Raw genomic sequence first — 16,063 nt, forward strand, 5'->3', positions numbered from 1 at the left:
AAAAACGGAAGAACAAGAGTTTGCTGTGCTTTGCTCCCTATATGGGAGTCAGTAATTTGCAATGCATAGCACTGCATCACTAATAATAAACTCCTGTGCACGCAGTTCCCAGGATTAAATGTATTTTCCACAGACCATTTATTATTTTATTTTATTTATTTATTTTTTTGGGGGGGGCTTTTTTCGCCTTTATTGGATAGGACAGTGTAGTGACAGGAAATGAGTGGGAGAGAGAGACGGGGAGGGATCGGGAAATGACCTCGGGTCGGAATCGAACCCGGGTCCCCGGATTTATGGTATGGCGCCTTAGCCACCTGAGCCATGACACCCCACAGACCATTTATTTATTCACTTTACTCAAATACAAAGTCAAATGGCAGTAAATCATCTTTCTTTTCTTGCGTATTGCATCATGAGGCGTTCCTGGCTTGTATATCTCTTATTTTCGGTGCATGACACATTCACGCAACTGAGCATGCTATGAATTAACAACGACAACGGTCTGCAGTGGTGGCTACACAAACACTCAGCGAACATTTCTCCATTTGTGTATGAAAATACACTCCAACCACTCAGTTTGGTTTCATTTACAATCAACGGTGTCTTTTGATGCCAGCACGTAATTGAACGAGAGAAGACTGGTTTACCGGAGACAAAATAAGCGTTATCTCTGCTTCTGTTCCCTCCGACGGCCCCAACACACTACTGCCTCCGCCGAGTGCGCGCGCACACACCGCATGTCGGGGCCGCGGATGAGTTACTCTCCCTTGATCAACAAAGTCGGTGGGGAATTTGTGGTTATCATCGGTACAAACAGCGCAAATCACAACTTAAATGAGTGCGGTTCAGTTTGACATTATTGTCAGTCCGTTAGATAAACATTTAATTTTACTAAAATCGAAAATTAATACTTAAAGCCTGTGGGCTACAAAAATAATAGTCATTAAAGTAGCCGGCTGGACTTAATTGTGTAGTCGGCTGTATGGCCGGCAGCCGGCGCTTGTGGAAAGCCGTCGAATCAGCTCTGCGCATGTGCCGTGCGGCACAAAAAAATGGCAGCCACCATGAAGGAAGGAGATCCGGAGTTTTCAAACATTTGCTTAAGTGTGAAATCGCAAAATGGTATTCTAGCGAACAACAAAATAGTAAAGATTCAGAAAAACAAATCATTCAGTGATCATTTTAATAGTGTAATTTCATCCGAACTAGGCCTAACGCTCGATTTAGAACTACAAAAAGTCCGTGTGTCGGACATTTTAAGTACCTTTGTAAAAGTTTTGCAGATGTTGCAGTCAGCATTTAAAATGCTAACTTAAAGTTTTTGTACAAGTTTCAGTTGATTAAACTGTCATTTTATTAAATGTGTCTGCTTTTGGAATAAAAAAGTACTGAAAGAAAAAGCAAACACAGCATTGCGATTTCTTATCCATCCATTTAAAAAAAAAAATCCCTCCCTCCCGACTGAAAATTTTTTTGCTCACCCGGTGGACAGGAAACGGATTTTTTTTTAAGGATGGCCTTAGTAAGTAGCTCTGTAATAACCAGGATAATGTACAACAAGCTGGTTATTATCATGAAATAATCTCCAAGAGGGTGATGCAGGACCCTGAAGCGATGACTTAGAATGTTTCCCCATTGTTGCGGATTGTTTTCAAACAATGCAATGCCAATGAATGATAATGACGACTTGCTACTGGGCACAGAGGCTTCTGGGAAGGGTGAGTCAGCTCCGTTAATGCTCTACAGTCGCTACCCCGTTATTATAATTTATTCTCTTTTCCATTATTGTTAATGTTTTTGTATTTATTCTTTTTTCACAGCTGTGGTGGGAGGGTGGGAGTGAATAATGGGATTGTTTAGGTTGTATTTACATTGGGAATGGCATCTAGCTATGGCACCATGCTGTTCTCTCTGTGCGATTTGCTGTAACTGATTTGATTGTTAATTGCTTTTCTCCCGATTACAAAAAGATGAAACATAGTGGAGATTTTATTTTCATCAAATCATATTTAAATTCATATAATGGCTGTTTGTTTTTAATTCATTCACATGAAGACCAGCTCGGTTTTTACTTCACATTCATTACATTACATTAATGGCATTTAGCAGACGGTCTTATCCAGAGTGACGTACAACATACCCAGAGGGTTAGGTGCCTTGCTCAAGGGCACTTCAGCTATTCCTGCTGGCTCAGGGAATCAAACTGGCGAACTTTTGGTCCCAAAGCTGCTTCTCGAACCATTAGGCCATAGTTTCCCCAAATTCAACTTTAACAGTTATTTTTACCCAAACCAAGCATGCTGCATTTTTTTTTACCTTCTTAAAGCACTTAAAGAGGAACTGAAGTTATTTTTAAACTTGCTTTATTTCTTAATTAACGCGTTATTCAAATACGTTTTCGGTTTTAGTAACCTTATATCGTGACTCGTATTGGCAACTAATTGCAATTAAATATTATACTTATCGGCCTGTTCGGTTTTTAGCCATGTTGAATTTAGTTCGTTTGGTCCACGGCAGGCGTCACTTATCTGCACGATCTTCACGAGACTTGTGCGAGACTTCGAAACGTGAAGTGTCAGCCAGGCGTCAGTGCCGCCATTTTGAAAACTGTTTTCCAAACGAAGTATTGCACAAAATCGAGTTTAAATGACGATTCCTGCCTACTTTTTTCAAACTTTCCTGATTGCTATCAAAACAAACAAAACTTCCGGCTTGATAAATACGTCAGCATTTGAAAGAGGGCGCGCGCGTCTTTTGACAACGTTGGCAGATGTTGGTCACTTTGATTTCCGCTGTGCGTTTTACTTCCGTCCGACGATGTCTCGCACAGGTCTCAACGAATCTCGTTTACGGCCATCGCTTTGACATATGGACTGATATATTACACAGCATATTTCAAACACTCATAACTTGCTATAGCAGTGACAAAATAGCTATCAAAATGCATTCCTATATTTAATAAAATGAGAAATAGAATTTTGATAATAAAAAATTTGCCTTCAGTTCTCCTTTAAACACAGTTCTGCGTCAGTGTTACAATCCTCAAGGCTCAGTCCAGCAATGGTCGACTGTGAAAGTGTTATTTTGTAGCATGGCTGCCCTATAATATCTCTTGCATATTGTCAAGAAAATCCTATTTACTTAGTGTGACTCACCTTGCCCGAGAAGCTTGCACAGCCAGCTCCAGCAGGTTTCCATCCCTGGTTTGAGCACATTGCTTTATAGCAGCCAGACACCTTTTGGCTGCCTCGCCATCTCGGCTCTCCCTCACCTTTAAAACAAGCATGCAGCAGCTTCATTACAGCCTGTTATAGCCTTGTTCCAACTGTCCAGCGTACAAGCAGCACATCTTGGAGACCCACTCTGAATGTGTCACATCTAATGATGAAGGGGAAGAGAACTCCACTCTAACCTTGGCAAACCATGTCTCCATGGAGCTCGCTTTGTGCACGGGTGCATCGTCATGCTGGAACATGTTCGGACCGATAAGTTCCAGTGAAGGAAATCTTAATGCTACAGCATTTAAAAACTTTCTACACAATTATGTGTTTCCAACTTTGTGGCAACAGTTTAAGGAAAAACCACATGGGTGTGATGCACAGGTGTCCACATACTTTTGGCCATACAGTGTGCTTAGTCTCAACTCTCTTGTCTTTGTGCTCCATCAGCTCCCCCCCACCCCCCAAACTAATTTGAAAACATCTGAAGCATACTAAAGGCCAACACCTGATGTGTTTCTGAATCTTTTTTTAAATGTAACATCAAGCACAGCAGATAGTCATTTATTTTAATCAGCATTTCAGCCTGCGAGATGTGATCCCATACATGCTGTAGACCAGGGGTTTTCAAAGTGTGGGAGAGTCAGCCCCCCTCAGAGAGCAAATAAACAACAGCGCCCCCACCTTACAATTTTTGTTGTTGCTATACTTAATGTTCCATTCGTATTTTAAAAAATGGTTGTTGTACACATTTTTATTTTTTCTTTTACACATTTTAAACATCTCTGCTTTTTAAAACATCTTTTTTTTACACATTTTAAACATCTGTGCTTTTCTTTTTAAAACATCTTGTTTTACACATTTTAAACATCTCATAGCATCGTTAGCTAGCACCTCTTGGCAGACAACACACTGTGGCAGTGGAGCATCTTCAGATCCAGTCCATGAAAATCCAAACTTTAAATAATCGTGGTCCTACTTCCTTCTTTTTTCAGTCCCCCAGGCTTTCGCGGGCCTTTTTTGTGATTGTTGCGGGCTAAAATGTCTGATGTTGCGGGGGGGTTCCAATAAATTGCGATGAAAGTTGTGGTGTTTTTTAGGTTTTTGTTGCGATTACATTGCGGGAGGAAGTGAAAGTTGCGAGAAATTGTTGCGATTTTCTCTTTTTGTGATTAAAATTGAGTGATATGTTAAATATTAAGTTATTACCGAAAAACTATTGATTAAAAAAAATAAAGACTGGGGGCATCGTGGCTCAGGTGGATAAGGCGCCATACCATAAATCCGGGGACCCGGGTTCGATTCCGACCCGAGGTCATTTCCCGATCCCTCTCCGTCTCTCTCTCCCACTCATTTCCTGTCTCTACACTGTCCTATCCAATAAAGGTGAAAAAAAAGCCCAAAAAATATCTTAAAAAAAAAAAAAACAAAGACACTGAGAAATGGTCCTATAAACAACTTTACCAATATAAAAGATTACCAGGACTACAAAAATGCAGAAAAATAGGCTTTACTTATCCAAATGCACCTGTTGGTTCAAAAGTTAAAGTGCAGAGAACCTCACAGCACAACATGAAGTTACCTTAAAATATAATATCAATGCCTCAGCTTTCATGTAAGAAAAAAAACTATTAATACTAGTACTGTGTGCAGGCAGTCTCTCCTGAAGACTAAATTAAACAATAATTATAAACTAATAAAATAAATGGCTCAGGCTTCATAGAAGAAAAAAACAATTTGAACAGAATCTCACAGTATGATGCTGAAGCTGCCTAAACAATGGAAAATAAAATACCATTTTGGCCAAAATGTTGGCATCCATTAATTTCTTGTATTAAGTAAAAAATAATGTAAAGTGCGCACAGTTCTTCACTGTAAACATAACACACTTTCAGTAACAGAATTTAAGCCTATATAAACATTGTCTCGCACATCATGCAATGTTGCCAGATACTGCTGACGTTTTCCAGCCCAAAATATGTTCAAAACCCGCCAAAATGCACTTAAAACCGCCCAATCTGGCAACACTGCGCATGCTGCTTCTCTTGAACGTATACGCCGAAGTAAGGCGGAAGGTAGTTTGTCGACGTCACCTCAAGACGACGCCAACGATTGGTCAAATTTGCGGGAAGGTTGCGGTGATTGGATATAATTGCAACACCGCCCTGAATTCGCGGGGATTGGTTGAATTTGCGTTGAATTTGCAAATCGCAACATCGCGAAATCCTGGAGGGTCTGGTGCTTTGCTTGGCCCAGACTCTGTCTCCTCACTCACTGTAGCTTTAGGTACTAAAAATCAATCCATTTTGTCTCTGGCAAAGGCTAGCTGAAGTTCGCTAAATGTCCGCAATAGTAACTTATTCTGGTTTATGTTTCCTCACGTTGTGCCCCCCCGAAGAACTCTGGCGCCCCCCAGGGGAGGCGCGCCCCACACTTTGAAAAGCCCTGCTGTAGAGGGAATGCAGTGATCACGAAGCACTGAATTTCAGATGCACACTGTTAAGTAATAATGTACTACGAGCCAGTTCAATATTGTGAATGTGGAAATGAGAATAACGCAGTGGGTTGTGTTCAACTCCCAGACCTTGAATCTGACATACACTGGGGTCTCTATTTTCATTCTTTTCTAATTTAATACAAAAATTTTCATTATAAAATTATATTACTGATAACAACTTGATTGGAAAGTAGAATCTTTGAAATATTTATATAGTTCTTAGTATTTGGTTTGTCCCCTTTGAGCTTTAATAACAGTGGCATGGACTCTTTTTTTTTTTTGCAAAACCTTATGATTTATTTTAGATCAAACGCATCAGAGTGTCATCTGAACTCATGCATTAACAGAAGACTTTTGGACTCCACTGCATCGGAGTTAAGTGTTTGTAACATACTATACAATGTGCCAAGTCATTATCATTTCAGGAATATTTGTGTGTCACAGGCAACAAGGCAGAAAACTTTAAGCGGCACAGAGTTTAATACAAAAATCCATTGTAACATGATTTTTTTTTTTTTTTTAAAGCTAGACTGCCTTTCAGATTTTTCAAGTGTAGGTCATAAAAACAATTTTCCCCAACACCCAATTATTTTTGTTTAGTGGACTGAAAGCTACTGAATTTGAATCACAGGCTTCCAATTGTATTAGTTTTTTTTTAATAGAACAATTAATGAATTTAGGGCCATGTGGCCCTAAATTCTCCACTATTTTTCCTGCTTCACCATGACCCAATTCAAGATACTATGTCATGCATCACGTGGTGGGCTTCCCCTGTTCGCGCAAGGCATTGTGGGATACAAATTTGAAACAGGAGAGAAAAACGGACGACGTGAGTGCGCGAATTAAACCTGAAAGACCGACTACAGTAACGGAAAGCGATAATACGTTATGTTGCGAAGGAAAGGAAACGCGGGACCAAACTAATAAATATCGGTGTGATCAGCTGTCGGTTTAGCGACAGAATGATGTAACTGTCAGTGCACGGTCAAGGTAAACCTGTAGATGGCAGTAATGCAACAATCTGGATGCCAGCTGCTGTAAAACCCAAAAGAAGAAGCAGAAAAAGAAAGTAAACCTGCGCATGCGCACACGGACTTCCTCTGTCTGCTTGACTGCATGAAGCGACCAATTTCATGCGCATTATTTGCTAGTGAATCCCCTCAAATTAAATAACTTCCCAGCCACAGAATGGACTGATATTTTTGCGAGATATTACAGAAATAAATAAATATATATCACAACGACCAAATTCCAGATGGAACTAAATTTCACCGATTTTATGAAATCGAAAGGCCGTCTAGCTTTAAGGCTGAACTACATCTGTGTTCAGAGAGCACACGCTCTCTGCTGGGTACCTAAACTGACAAAATATATACACACAAAAAAGCTCCTTACAGTAGGATCAGTCACATGACCATAATTGTGAGAATAATTCACTAACTTAAAATGACTGTCTATCTTAAAATTAAGTCTAATTTCCTCTAATTACAAGCTGTTTTGTAAAAGCACCTATAATGTCTTCAGATTAAACAAAAAAAAAAATAGCCGCATTAGTCGGCGTGAACTGTAATCAAACACAATTACACTTCATAACAGCTACTTAACTATTTTTTTGGGAGTGTTCACGTTCACAACAGCCAAAGATGGAAAACTGACCTTCTGGAGCTTCTCAATCTGCTTTTGCCGCACAACAGTGTTATCAATGGCTAGAACTTCCACCGTCTCTTCGCTCTCAAGACGATACTTGTTGACCCCCACAATGACCTCAGAGCCTGAATAAGGAATAAGCAAAGTTTAGCATGACATCACAAGAGCATCACTCCAGACCAAATTTAAAAAGCAGATACAGAAATAGAGCTTACTGGATCGTTTCCCCAGATTGTTGAGTGCCCTAATTTGCTCTAATAGCAGATCTGAACTGCAGTACAAGAAACTTCCCAAAAAACCAGCACTAACATAACCGAGTCATAAAGTCCTCATAAGGGACGAGCAAATCAGTAATCCTCTGGCATGACACTGCTGAAAATGTGGTCCAGGATGTTTATCTGGTTTTACACTATACACAGTTTATACACGTCTTTATTTATTTTATTAAAAGATCCCCATTAGCTTGTGCCATAGCAGTTCGCTAGTCTTCCTGGGGTCCCCAATTCAAAACATATCACATCATTTCAACGGTTAAGATATGCATGCATTACAAAATGCTAAGTGCAAGTTAAAAGTTCAAAAGTTCTAATATAGCAAAATGCATGACAAAAATACTTATACTAAAAAGTTCAGGAACAATTATAGCAAACAGTTATAAAATGCAGTGCTGCCACCTCAATTTTTCAAAAAGTAAAATGCAGTGCTGCCACCTGTACATTGCTAAAGTACTCCTTTGAACACCTGATAAAACAATATAAAAATACAAACTATACAGCTTAAGCCGACACCTATATTAACCATTCAAAAGATACACTTTTAGTCTCTTTTTAAAGGATCTTTTGCATTTGTCTTGACGAATATCAAGTGGCAATTCATTCCATATCTTAATTCCTCTATAAAGCACAGTTCTTTTCACTGACTACGTTTACATGCACATCCAAATCGAGCTGCTGCCGGTAATCGAGCTGAAGGTCCCAGCAGGGTGCCAGAGAAATCCAATCCTACATGCACACAATGAAATCGGGCTATTGTGTGAGGTGCATTGTGCACCCGAGCCACAGGTGGCGCAACACGCCCCATCGTGTTGGTACACTTCCGGTTGTCGTCATGAAGAAGAGCTATTCAAGAGTGTAAACAAACTTATCAGTTCCGTGTTCTCCATTGCGCGTTTTTCTCCCGTCCATGAATTTTAATATATTCAACTCCTTAAGCTGAATGAGCATGAACTCTGTCTCCTCATTGCTCCAGAAGTGCACGTTTCTGCTTGCCTGTGGCAGTGGGGGCGTGGTCAAGTGCCGGTCTGTGACAGGAGGGCGGAGCCAGGGAAGGTGAGTGGCAGAATCACTTCACCTGACGGTAATTAACCTGTGTTTGTGTGTCTTCCCAGTAACCGCGCCCTATTTAAGGAGGCAGAGGGAGAGCAGAGGGGACAGCTCATCCCGGGACTAGAACACAGCATGCGCGTGTGTGTGTTTTTCTCTCAAGAATAAAAGTAGGCTGTTAAACTGAAAAGTCTGACAATAAAAAGCCTATTAGTACCAGAAGCTTTGTCCTGCAGTCCTCTGTGCTCCACCCACACTTCAGAGAGCTCTACATCGCCATTTTCTCTTCTTCGTTTGTTCCTCCTGACCTCTTCTGCTGCTCGCTACTACTGTTGTCATGCCAACCGAGGCTGTTGTGTTTCCCGCTTGTGGTCTCGTCACTCGTCACTTCCGGAAGTAGCTCGACAACTAGCTCGATAGGGTATACATGCACAAAGTAGCTCGGCAGAAATCGCATAAACTAGGTCGTGTAGCTCGATTCCGAGAAATCAAGTTCGGTTCAATTTCAGCCGAATTAAGGTGTATACATGGCATTTTGAACTTCGATTTCAGTCGAGCAACGGCAGAAATTCGATTCTCTCTATGTGCATGTAAACGTAGTGAGTGAATTAGTTATTGGATTTGGTTGTACAATGTCACCCTTGCCCGCTTTCCTCGTGTCATGTTTGTGAACTGTATTACAAAACACTACTTGATGCATCATAAACTCAGGTCTATGCATTTTCATTGTTTCACTAAGAAATGTCACTGTGCTTAGGGCCAGCCTCTTCTCAACGCTGAGCCATGACAGCGTAGTCTGCATCTTATGGATGCTAGTTCTAGATGAACATCCTAGGACAAGCCTAGCAGCTCTGTTCTAAACAACTTGTAGTTTTGCCAGATGACGCGGTACGCGGTGGTCCGGATCACCGTATTTTCCATACAAAACGAGGGCATTAATTAATTATTTTTCCTGGATTGTGGTCCGGTTCACCGTATGCTGTATTATATTACGATATAAATAAAAACTTACCAAAATCATACTGTGTTTGTCATTTAATACGAGTTTTTTTACAAAGTCGTACATCATTTGTTATTTTTTCTCAAACCGGAAGAGAAATGCATGCGTAAAACACACGCGCAATAAAAGATACCAGTTCTAACGCATGTAAAAAAGCGGGAGCTGCCACGAGGGAAGTGAAAAATAATTTTACCAACTTTCGTCATTATGTCTCAGGGTGGTTATGAACAGCTTCTAAGGAATAAGAAAAAATGTGCTAGAGACTACAAAGCAACAGAAGAAAGGGCAAAGGAAAGAATTTATTCTAAATTAGGGGAAGAAGTAGCTGAAAATTTAAAATTTATTTGTCTTCTGAACTTGGTGGTCCGGACCACACCTGAAAACGGCGTGGTCCGGACCACAACGGTAGTCCGGACCACCGCGTACCGCGTCAGATCCTTTTTTGAGGCCGAGGCCCAGACCACTGAGCAGTAATCCAGATGAGATAAAATTAAAGATTTGCAGACTTGCTCCAGGATTTTGAATGGCACATATGGTGCACATTGTCTTATAAAGTGAATACCACTGCCCATTTTTTGAATGATTCTATCTATATGTTCTGACCATGACAGATGGTTGTCAATGACCATGCCCAGCAATTTCACCTTTTCCACATTTTGCAATCTGTGTTGTCTTCAGCAACACAGATTGCAAAATGCTTCGACATTAAATCAACATACCTTTCACACAAACTGTGCATATCCATCAGCTTCTTCGCAGCAGAGTTATTATAGTTTAAAAATATTCATTAGTTTTTATTTTTATTTAGTCTTTCAGGATTTTTTTTCCATTTCAGTTGAGTTTTTAATATATGAGGGAAGAACTGCTCCAACGCGTGGATCAAAGTTTGATGAGCTCGCTGGTTGCAGAGAGGGAGGCCAAGAATCACCATGCCTCTTTAAGTATTACTTTGATTATATACTAAAAGTCACTGCTCATGAGATCGATTAAGTCTACCCAGGTGGCTGAGGTGTTTCATTTGAATACCATATCCGGCACTGGTGTATGAATAGGGAACAGAGAAGAGAGGGAAAACTGAGAGGAATAGAAGAGTGTTAGCGACATGGTAGCTCATACTGCCGTACCATGAGAAACCAGACTCTTTTATAATTAGCTCAGTTGTTCTTCATGAATACAATCTGATCTTCAAAACAAAACAATTGTTGCGGCGGCATGGTGGCGTAGTGGTTAGCGCCGTCGCCTCACAGCAAGAAGGTTCTGGGTTCGAGCCCAGTGGCCGACGAGGGCCTTTCAGTGTGGAGCTTGCATGTTCTCCCCATGTCTGTGTGGGTTTCCTCCGGGTGCTCCGGTTTCCCCCACAGTCCAAAGACATGCAGGTTAGGCTAATTGTTGGCTCGAAATTGACCATAGATGTGAATGTGAGTGTAAATGGTTGTTTGTCTCTGTGTGTCAGCCCTGCGATGATCTGGCGACTTGTCCAGGGTGTACCTATGGCCGTGTGAGCTAATAATTATCAGATGGACACTACATGGATGATGTCGTCCTCTTCTGCAAATCTGTTCCTGAGGCTGAGAACCTACTTGCACTAATCAACAATACGTGTAATCAGTTTGAATTAACAATATCATTCAAAAAAAAAGCAACAACAACAAAACCCAGAAGACAGAGTCATCTATATCCCCCGCCCTATATACCAACTATATAGCAAGTTTCAAGATATTACTTGCCACATTTTTCAAGTTCTGCTGCAGGAACCCAACCCTACCTCTTTACACTGACCTCAGCAGCCCATGGCATAAACCCACTGGACCTTTGGTCCAGGTGAGCTAAAAATTCAAATTTCTCACATTTCTTAGTATCAAAAGGCACATATGCATTACTTAATCAACACATATACCAAATTTCAAGACCATACTACTCATAGTTTTCAAGTTCTGCTCCGGAAACAGAACCTACCCTGAAGACTAATCTGAGAGACTAAGCCTGAAATTGTTTCCATGGAAACATGGAAAATTAAAAATTCTCAAATTTCTTTGTATGAAAAGGCACATCTACATCACCTTGTTAACATGTATACCAAGTTTCAAATCCGTATCATGAATAGTTTTGGATACATGCTCTGGAAACGAACATCGCTGTAAAAATTTGAAAAATACTTTTTTTTTTTTTCAAAAATCAAAAATAGTGAAAGGCACCAGTTCACATGTTGCTTGATATGTATACAAAGTTTCATGAAGATATCTTCAGTAGTTTTAAAGATACGGCCCCGAAACGAAAACGTGACCGGACGGGCAGCCGGACAGATGGATGGACAGACGGAACCCGTTTCTATATAATATAATATAATATAATATAATATAATATAATATAATATAATATAATATAATATAATATAATATAATATAATATAACATAACATAATATAATATAATATAATAATTAATACATATATATACACACACACAACCACCTGTTGACTAAAAAAACAAGACAAAAACAAACAAACAAACAAAAACAAAAAAAAACACTTCCAAAAGGCACATACAATAACCTGGTTGCCAACAAGTAATTCTAACTATTCTTACTAAATAAATGCATCTTTAAACGTTTCTTAAATAACTCTAAATCAATTTCAAAATGAAGAGCATCTGGTAGTTCATTCTCCAGTGTTGGTGATGAGTAACGAAAACTTCGAGCCCCAAACGTTGTCCTCTTTGTATTCAGAGCTTTGAGGTAGTTCTTGTCGTCGGCTCTAGTTCCCTTGTTACAACGCTTATAAATAAGTTCCATAAGGTAAGTGGGAGCAATGCCATCCATCCATTATCTGTAGCCACTTATCCTGTTCTACAGGGTCGCAGGCAAGTTGGAGCCTATCCCAGCTGACTATGGGCGAGAGGCGGGGTACACCCTGGATAAATCGCCAAGTCATCACAGGGCTGAGGAGCAATGCCATGGATGCATTTCAAAGTTAACAATAAGATCCTGAACTCAATAATTAGTTCAGTAGGTAACCAATGCAGTTCATGCAGGACCGGGGTTATGGGTTATATTTTTTTCACTACTAGTTTTACTCTTCGTTTCGTTAACGATATTAACCATGTTCCGCAGTTTGCTTTTTCGTACATATTTGACGTGAAGTGATCTTTCGACCAAAATAACAGAACTGACAACAAAACAGGGCGGCACGGTGGTGTAGTGGTTAGTGCTGTCGCCTCACAGCAAGAAGGTCCGGGTTCGAGCCCCAGGGCCGGTGAGGGCCTTTCTGTGTGGAGTTTGCATGTTCTCCCCGTGTCCGCGTGGGTTTCCTCCAGGTGCTCCGGTTTCCCCAACAGTCCAAAGACATGCAGGTTAGGTTAACTGGTGACTCTAAATTGACCGTAGGTGTGAATGTGAGTGTGAATGGTTGTCTGTGTCTGTGTGTGTCAGCCCTGTGATGACCTGGCGACTTGTCCAGGGTCTACCCCGCCTTTCGCCCGTAGTCAGCTGGGATAGGCTCCAGCTTGCCTGCGACCCTGTAGAACAGGATAAAGCAGCTACAGATGATGAGATGAGACAACAAAACAGCATGCAAGTGGAGCTTTTCCTGGCTGAAAATCAACTAGAAAACAAATCACCTTTGGATCGTGATTCACCAACCACACACGGAAATGGGCTGCGGACAATGAAGACTGAAATGTGAAAGAATTGCTTGTGTATCAGGAATACAAATGCAGTATTGCTTTATCGTACTAAATCATATTATTTACAAAAGCGAAACAACAGGGAAAATAAGTATTTGCAAATCACAGTGATGATTTGCTGGCCAAAAACACGAGCAATACAACCGTCGTTCCTCTAATACAAGCCCTTCAACTGCTTCATACTCCATGCAGGAATCATTACAGGAGACAGGCAGTGAACCAAACCCCTGCCGCTTTCACAGACCTGCCTGGAGGTAACAGCACACGGTTATCAAAGTGACACAACTAACAGTAAACATGAAAGCACAGAGCACAGATAAAGAGCTCTGATATCAAGGTTTAAGCAGGTTTACATCGGGCTTCATCAAAAGTCTTGCTCTACAGAATATCAACAGCTGTGGCTTTGTGATAAGAGCAGACGTTCCACCTGCAGAGGGGCAGCGACTTGATGAGATGAGGAAACTGGTGTGTACGATTAAAAAAATTAAAAACAATCACACGTGGCAGCTCTGGGGATGGGCATTCCATCAAAATCATTACTGAAGGGGTGAACTGATGAACATTTTTCCTGAGATTCTTTGTGCTGTGACTGAGGCCATGACAACTGGAATGTTGACTAAGAAAGGTAGGTTGATTATTAAACATTTATATACTTGGAAATAGTAATTAATAATCATTTAAAGAATAATAAGGACAGACATGGTCTAAAGGTTACAAAAACAGCCTTGGGCCCAAAGGGTCGATGGTTCGATTCCTTGGACCGGCATGAAAATCCATGGCTGAAGTGCCCTTGAGCAAGGCTCCTAATCCCCAACTGCTTTCCAAGTAGCCGATACGAACAGGTTCTCTCGGTGTGGCGTGCAGCTGTTGCGCCCCCTTGTGGTATCATGTAAACACTGTAATACTTCATGAAATCCTAGCAGAGCATCTTATTAAACTCAACAGTGCTTCTCATCACACTCAAAGCTGATACAGGAAATAGAACAACTGATTTTACAGAAGTTTCATGAAACGCATTTACTCAAGGATATCAGCTAGTAAATACCAATCTGCTATAAGCAGAGGTTATAGAAGGGCTGTTTCACAATCATGGTTGTCTTTTTGAATAACACCAACTAACTCCTGCAACTACAGTGGTGCTCGAAAGTTTGTGAACCCTATAGAATTTTCTATATTTCTGCATAAATATGACCTAAAACATCATCAGATTTTCACACAAGTCCTAAAAGTAGATAAAGAGAACCCAGTTAAACAAATGAGACAAAAATATTATACTTGGTCATTTATTTATTGAGGAAAATGATCCAATATTACATATCTGTGAGTGGCAAAAGTATGTGAACCTTTGCTTTCAGTATCTGGTGTGACCCCCTTGTGCAGCAATAACTGCAACTAAACGTTTGCGGTAACTGTTGATCAGTCCTGCACACCGGCTTGGAGGAATTTTAGCCCGTTCCTCCATACAGAACAGCTTCAACTCTGGGATGTTGGTGGGTTTCCTCACATGAACTGCTCGCTTCAGGTCCTTCCACAGCATTTCAGTTGGATTAAGGTCAGGACTTTGACTTGGCCATTCCAAAACATTAACTTTATTCTTCTTTAACCATTCTTTGGTAGGACGACTTGTGTGCTTAGGGCCGTTGTCTTGCTGTATGACCCACCTTCTCTTGAGATTCAGTTCATGGACAGATGTCCTGACATTTTCCTTTAGAATTCGCTGGTATAATTCAGAATTTATTGTTCCATCAATGATGGCAAGCCGTCCTGGCCCAGATGCAGCAAAACAGGCCCAAACCATGATACTACCACCACCATGTTTCACAGATGGGATAAGGTTCTTTTGCTGGAATGCAGTGTTTTCCCTTCTCCAAACATAACGCTTCTCATTTAAACCAAAAGTTCTATTTTGGTCTCATCCGTCCACAAAACATTTTTCCAATAGCCTTCTGGCTTGTCCAAGTGATCTTTAGCAAACTGCAGACGAGCAGCAATGTTCTTTTTGGAGAGCAGTGGCTTTCTACTTCCAAACTTGCCTTGCACACCATTGTTGTTCAGTGTTCTCCTGATGATGACCTCATGAACATTAATATTAACCAATATGAGAGAGACCTTCGGTTGCTTAGAAGTTACTCTGGGGTCCTTTGTAACCTCACCGACTATTACACGCCTTGCTCTTGGAGTGATCTTTGTTGGTTGACCACTCCTGGGGAGGGTAACGATGGTCTTGAATTTCCTCCATTTGTACACAATCTGTCTGACTGTGGATTGGTGGAGTCCAAACTCTTTAGAGATGGTTTTGTAACCTTTTCCAGCCTGATGAGCATCAACAACGCTTTTTCTGGGGTCCTCAGAAATCTCCTTTGTTCGTGCCATGATACACTTCCACAAACGTGTGTTGTGAAGGTCAGACTTTGATAGATCCCTGTTCTTTAAATAAAACAGGGTGCCCACTCACACCTGATTGTCATCCCATTGATTGAAAACACCTGACTCTAATTTCACCTTCAAATTAACTGCTAATCCTAGAGGTTCACATACTTTTGCCACTCACAGAAATGTAATATTGGATCATTTTCCTCAATAAATAAATGATCAAGTATAATATTTTTGTCTCATTTGTTTAACTGGGTTCTCTTTATCTACTTTTAGGACTTGTGTGAAAATCTGATGATGTTTTAGGTCATATTTATGCAGAAATA

At 40.6% G+C, this 16,063-nt stretch overlaps 1 protein-coding gene across 2 annotated transcripts in view; it reads right to left on the reverse strand.

The window, feature by feature from the left end:
• mmut (methylmalonyl CoA mutase) overlaps positions 1-16,063 on the reverse strand; it is a 94,931-nt gene that overhangs the window by 25,532 nt on the left and 53,336 nt on the right. For both annotated transcript variants that reach the window (XM_060917742.1, XM_060917741.1), the window contains exons 8-9: positions 7,372-7,487; positions 3,156-3,271 (exon numbers count right to left, since the gene is read on the reverse strand). In XM_060917742.1, the coding sequence (XP_060773725.1) occupies positions 3,156-3,271; positions 7,372-7,487 (232 nt within the window). The remainder of the gene's footprint in view (positions 1-3,155; positions 3,272-7,371; positions 7,488-16,063) is intronic.

This window comes from Neoarius graeffei, chromosome 3, assembly GCF_027579695.1.
Source record: "Neoarius graeffei isolate fNeoGra1 chromosome 3, fNeoGra1.pri, whole genome shotgun sequence".
Lineage (NCBI taxonomy): Eukaryota > Metazoa > Chordata > Actinopteri > Siluriformes > Ariidae > Neoarius > Neoarius graeffei.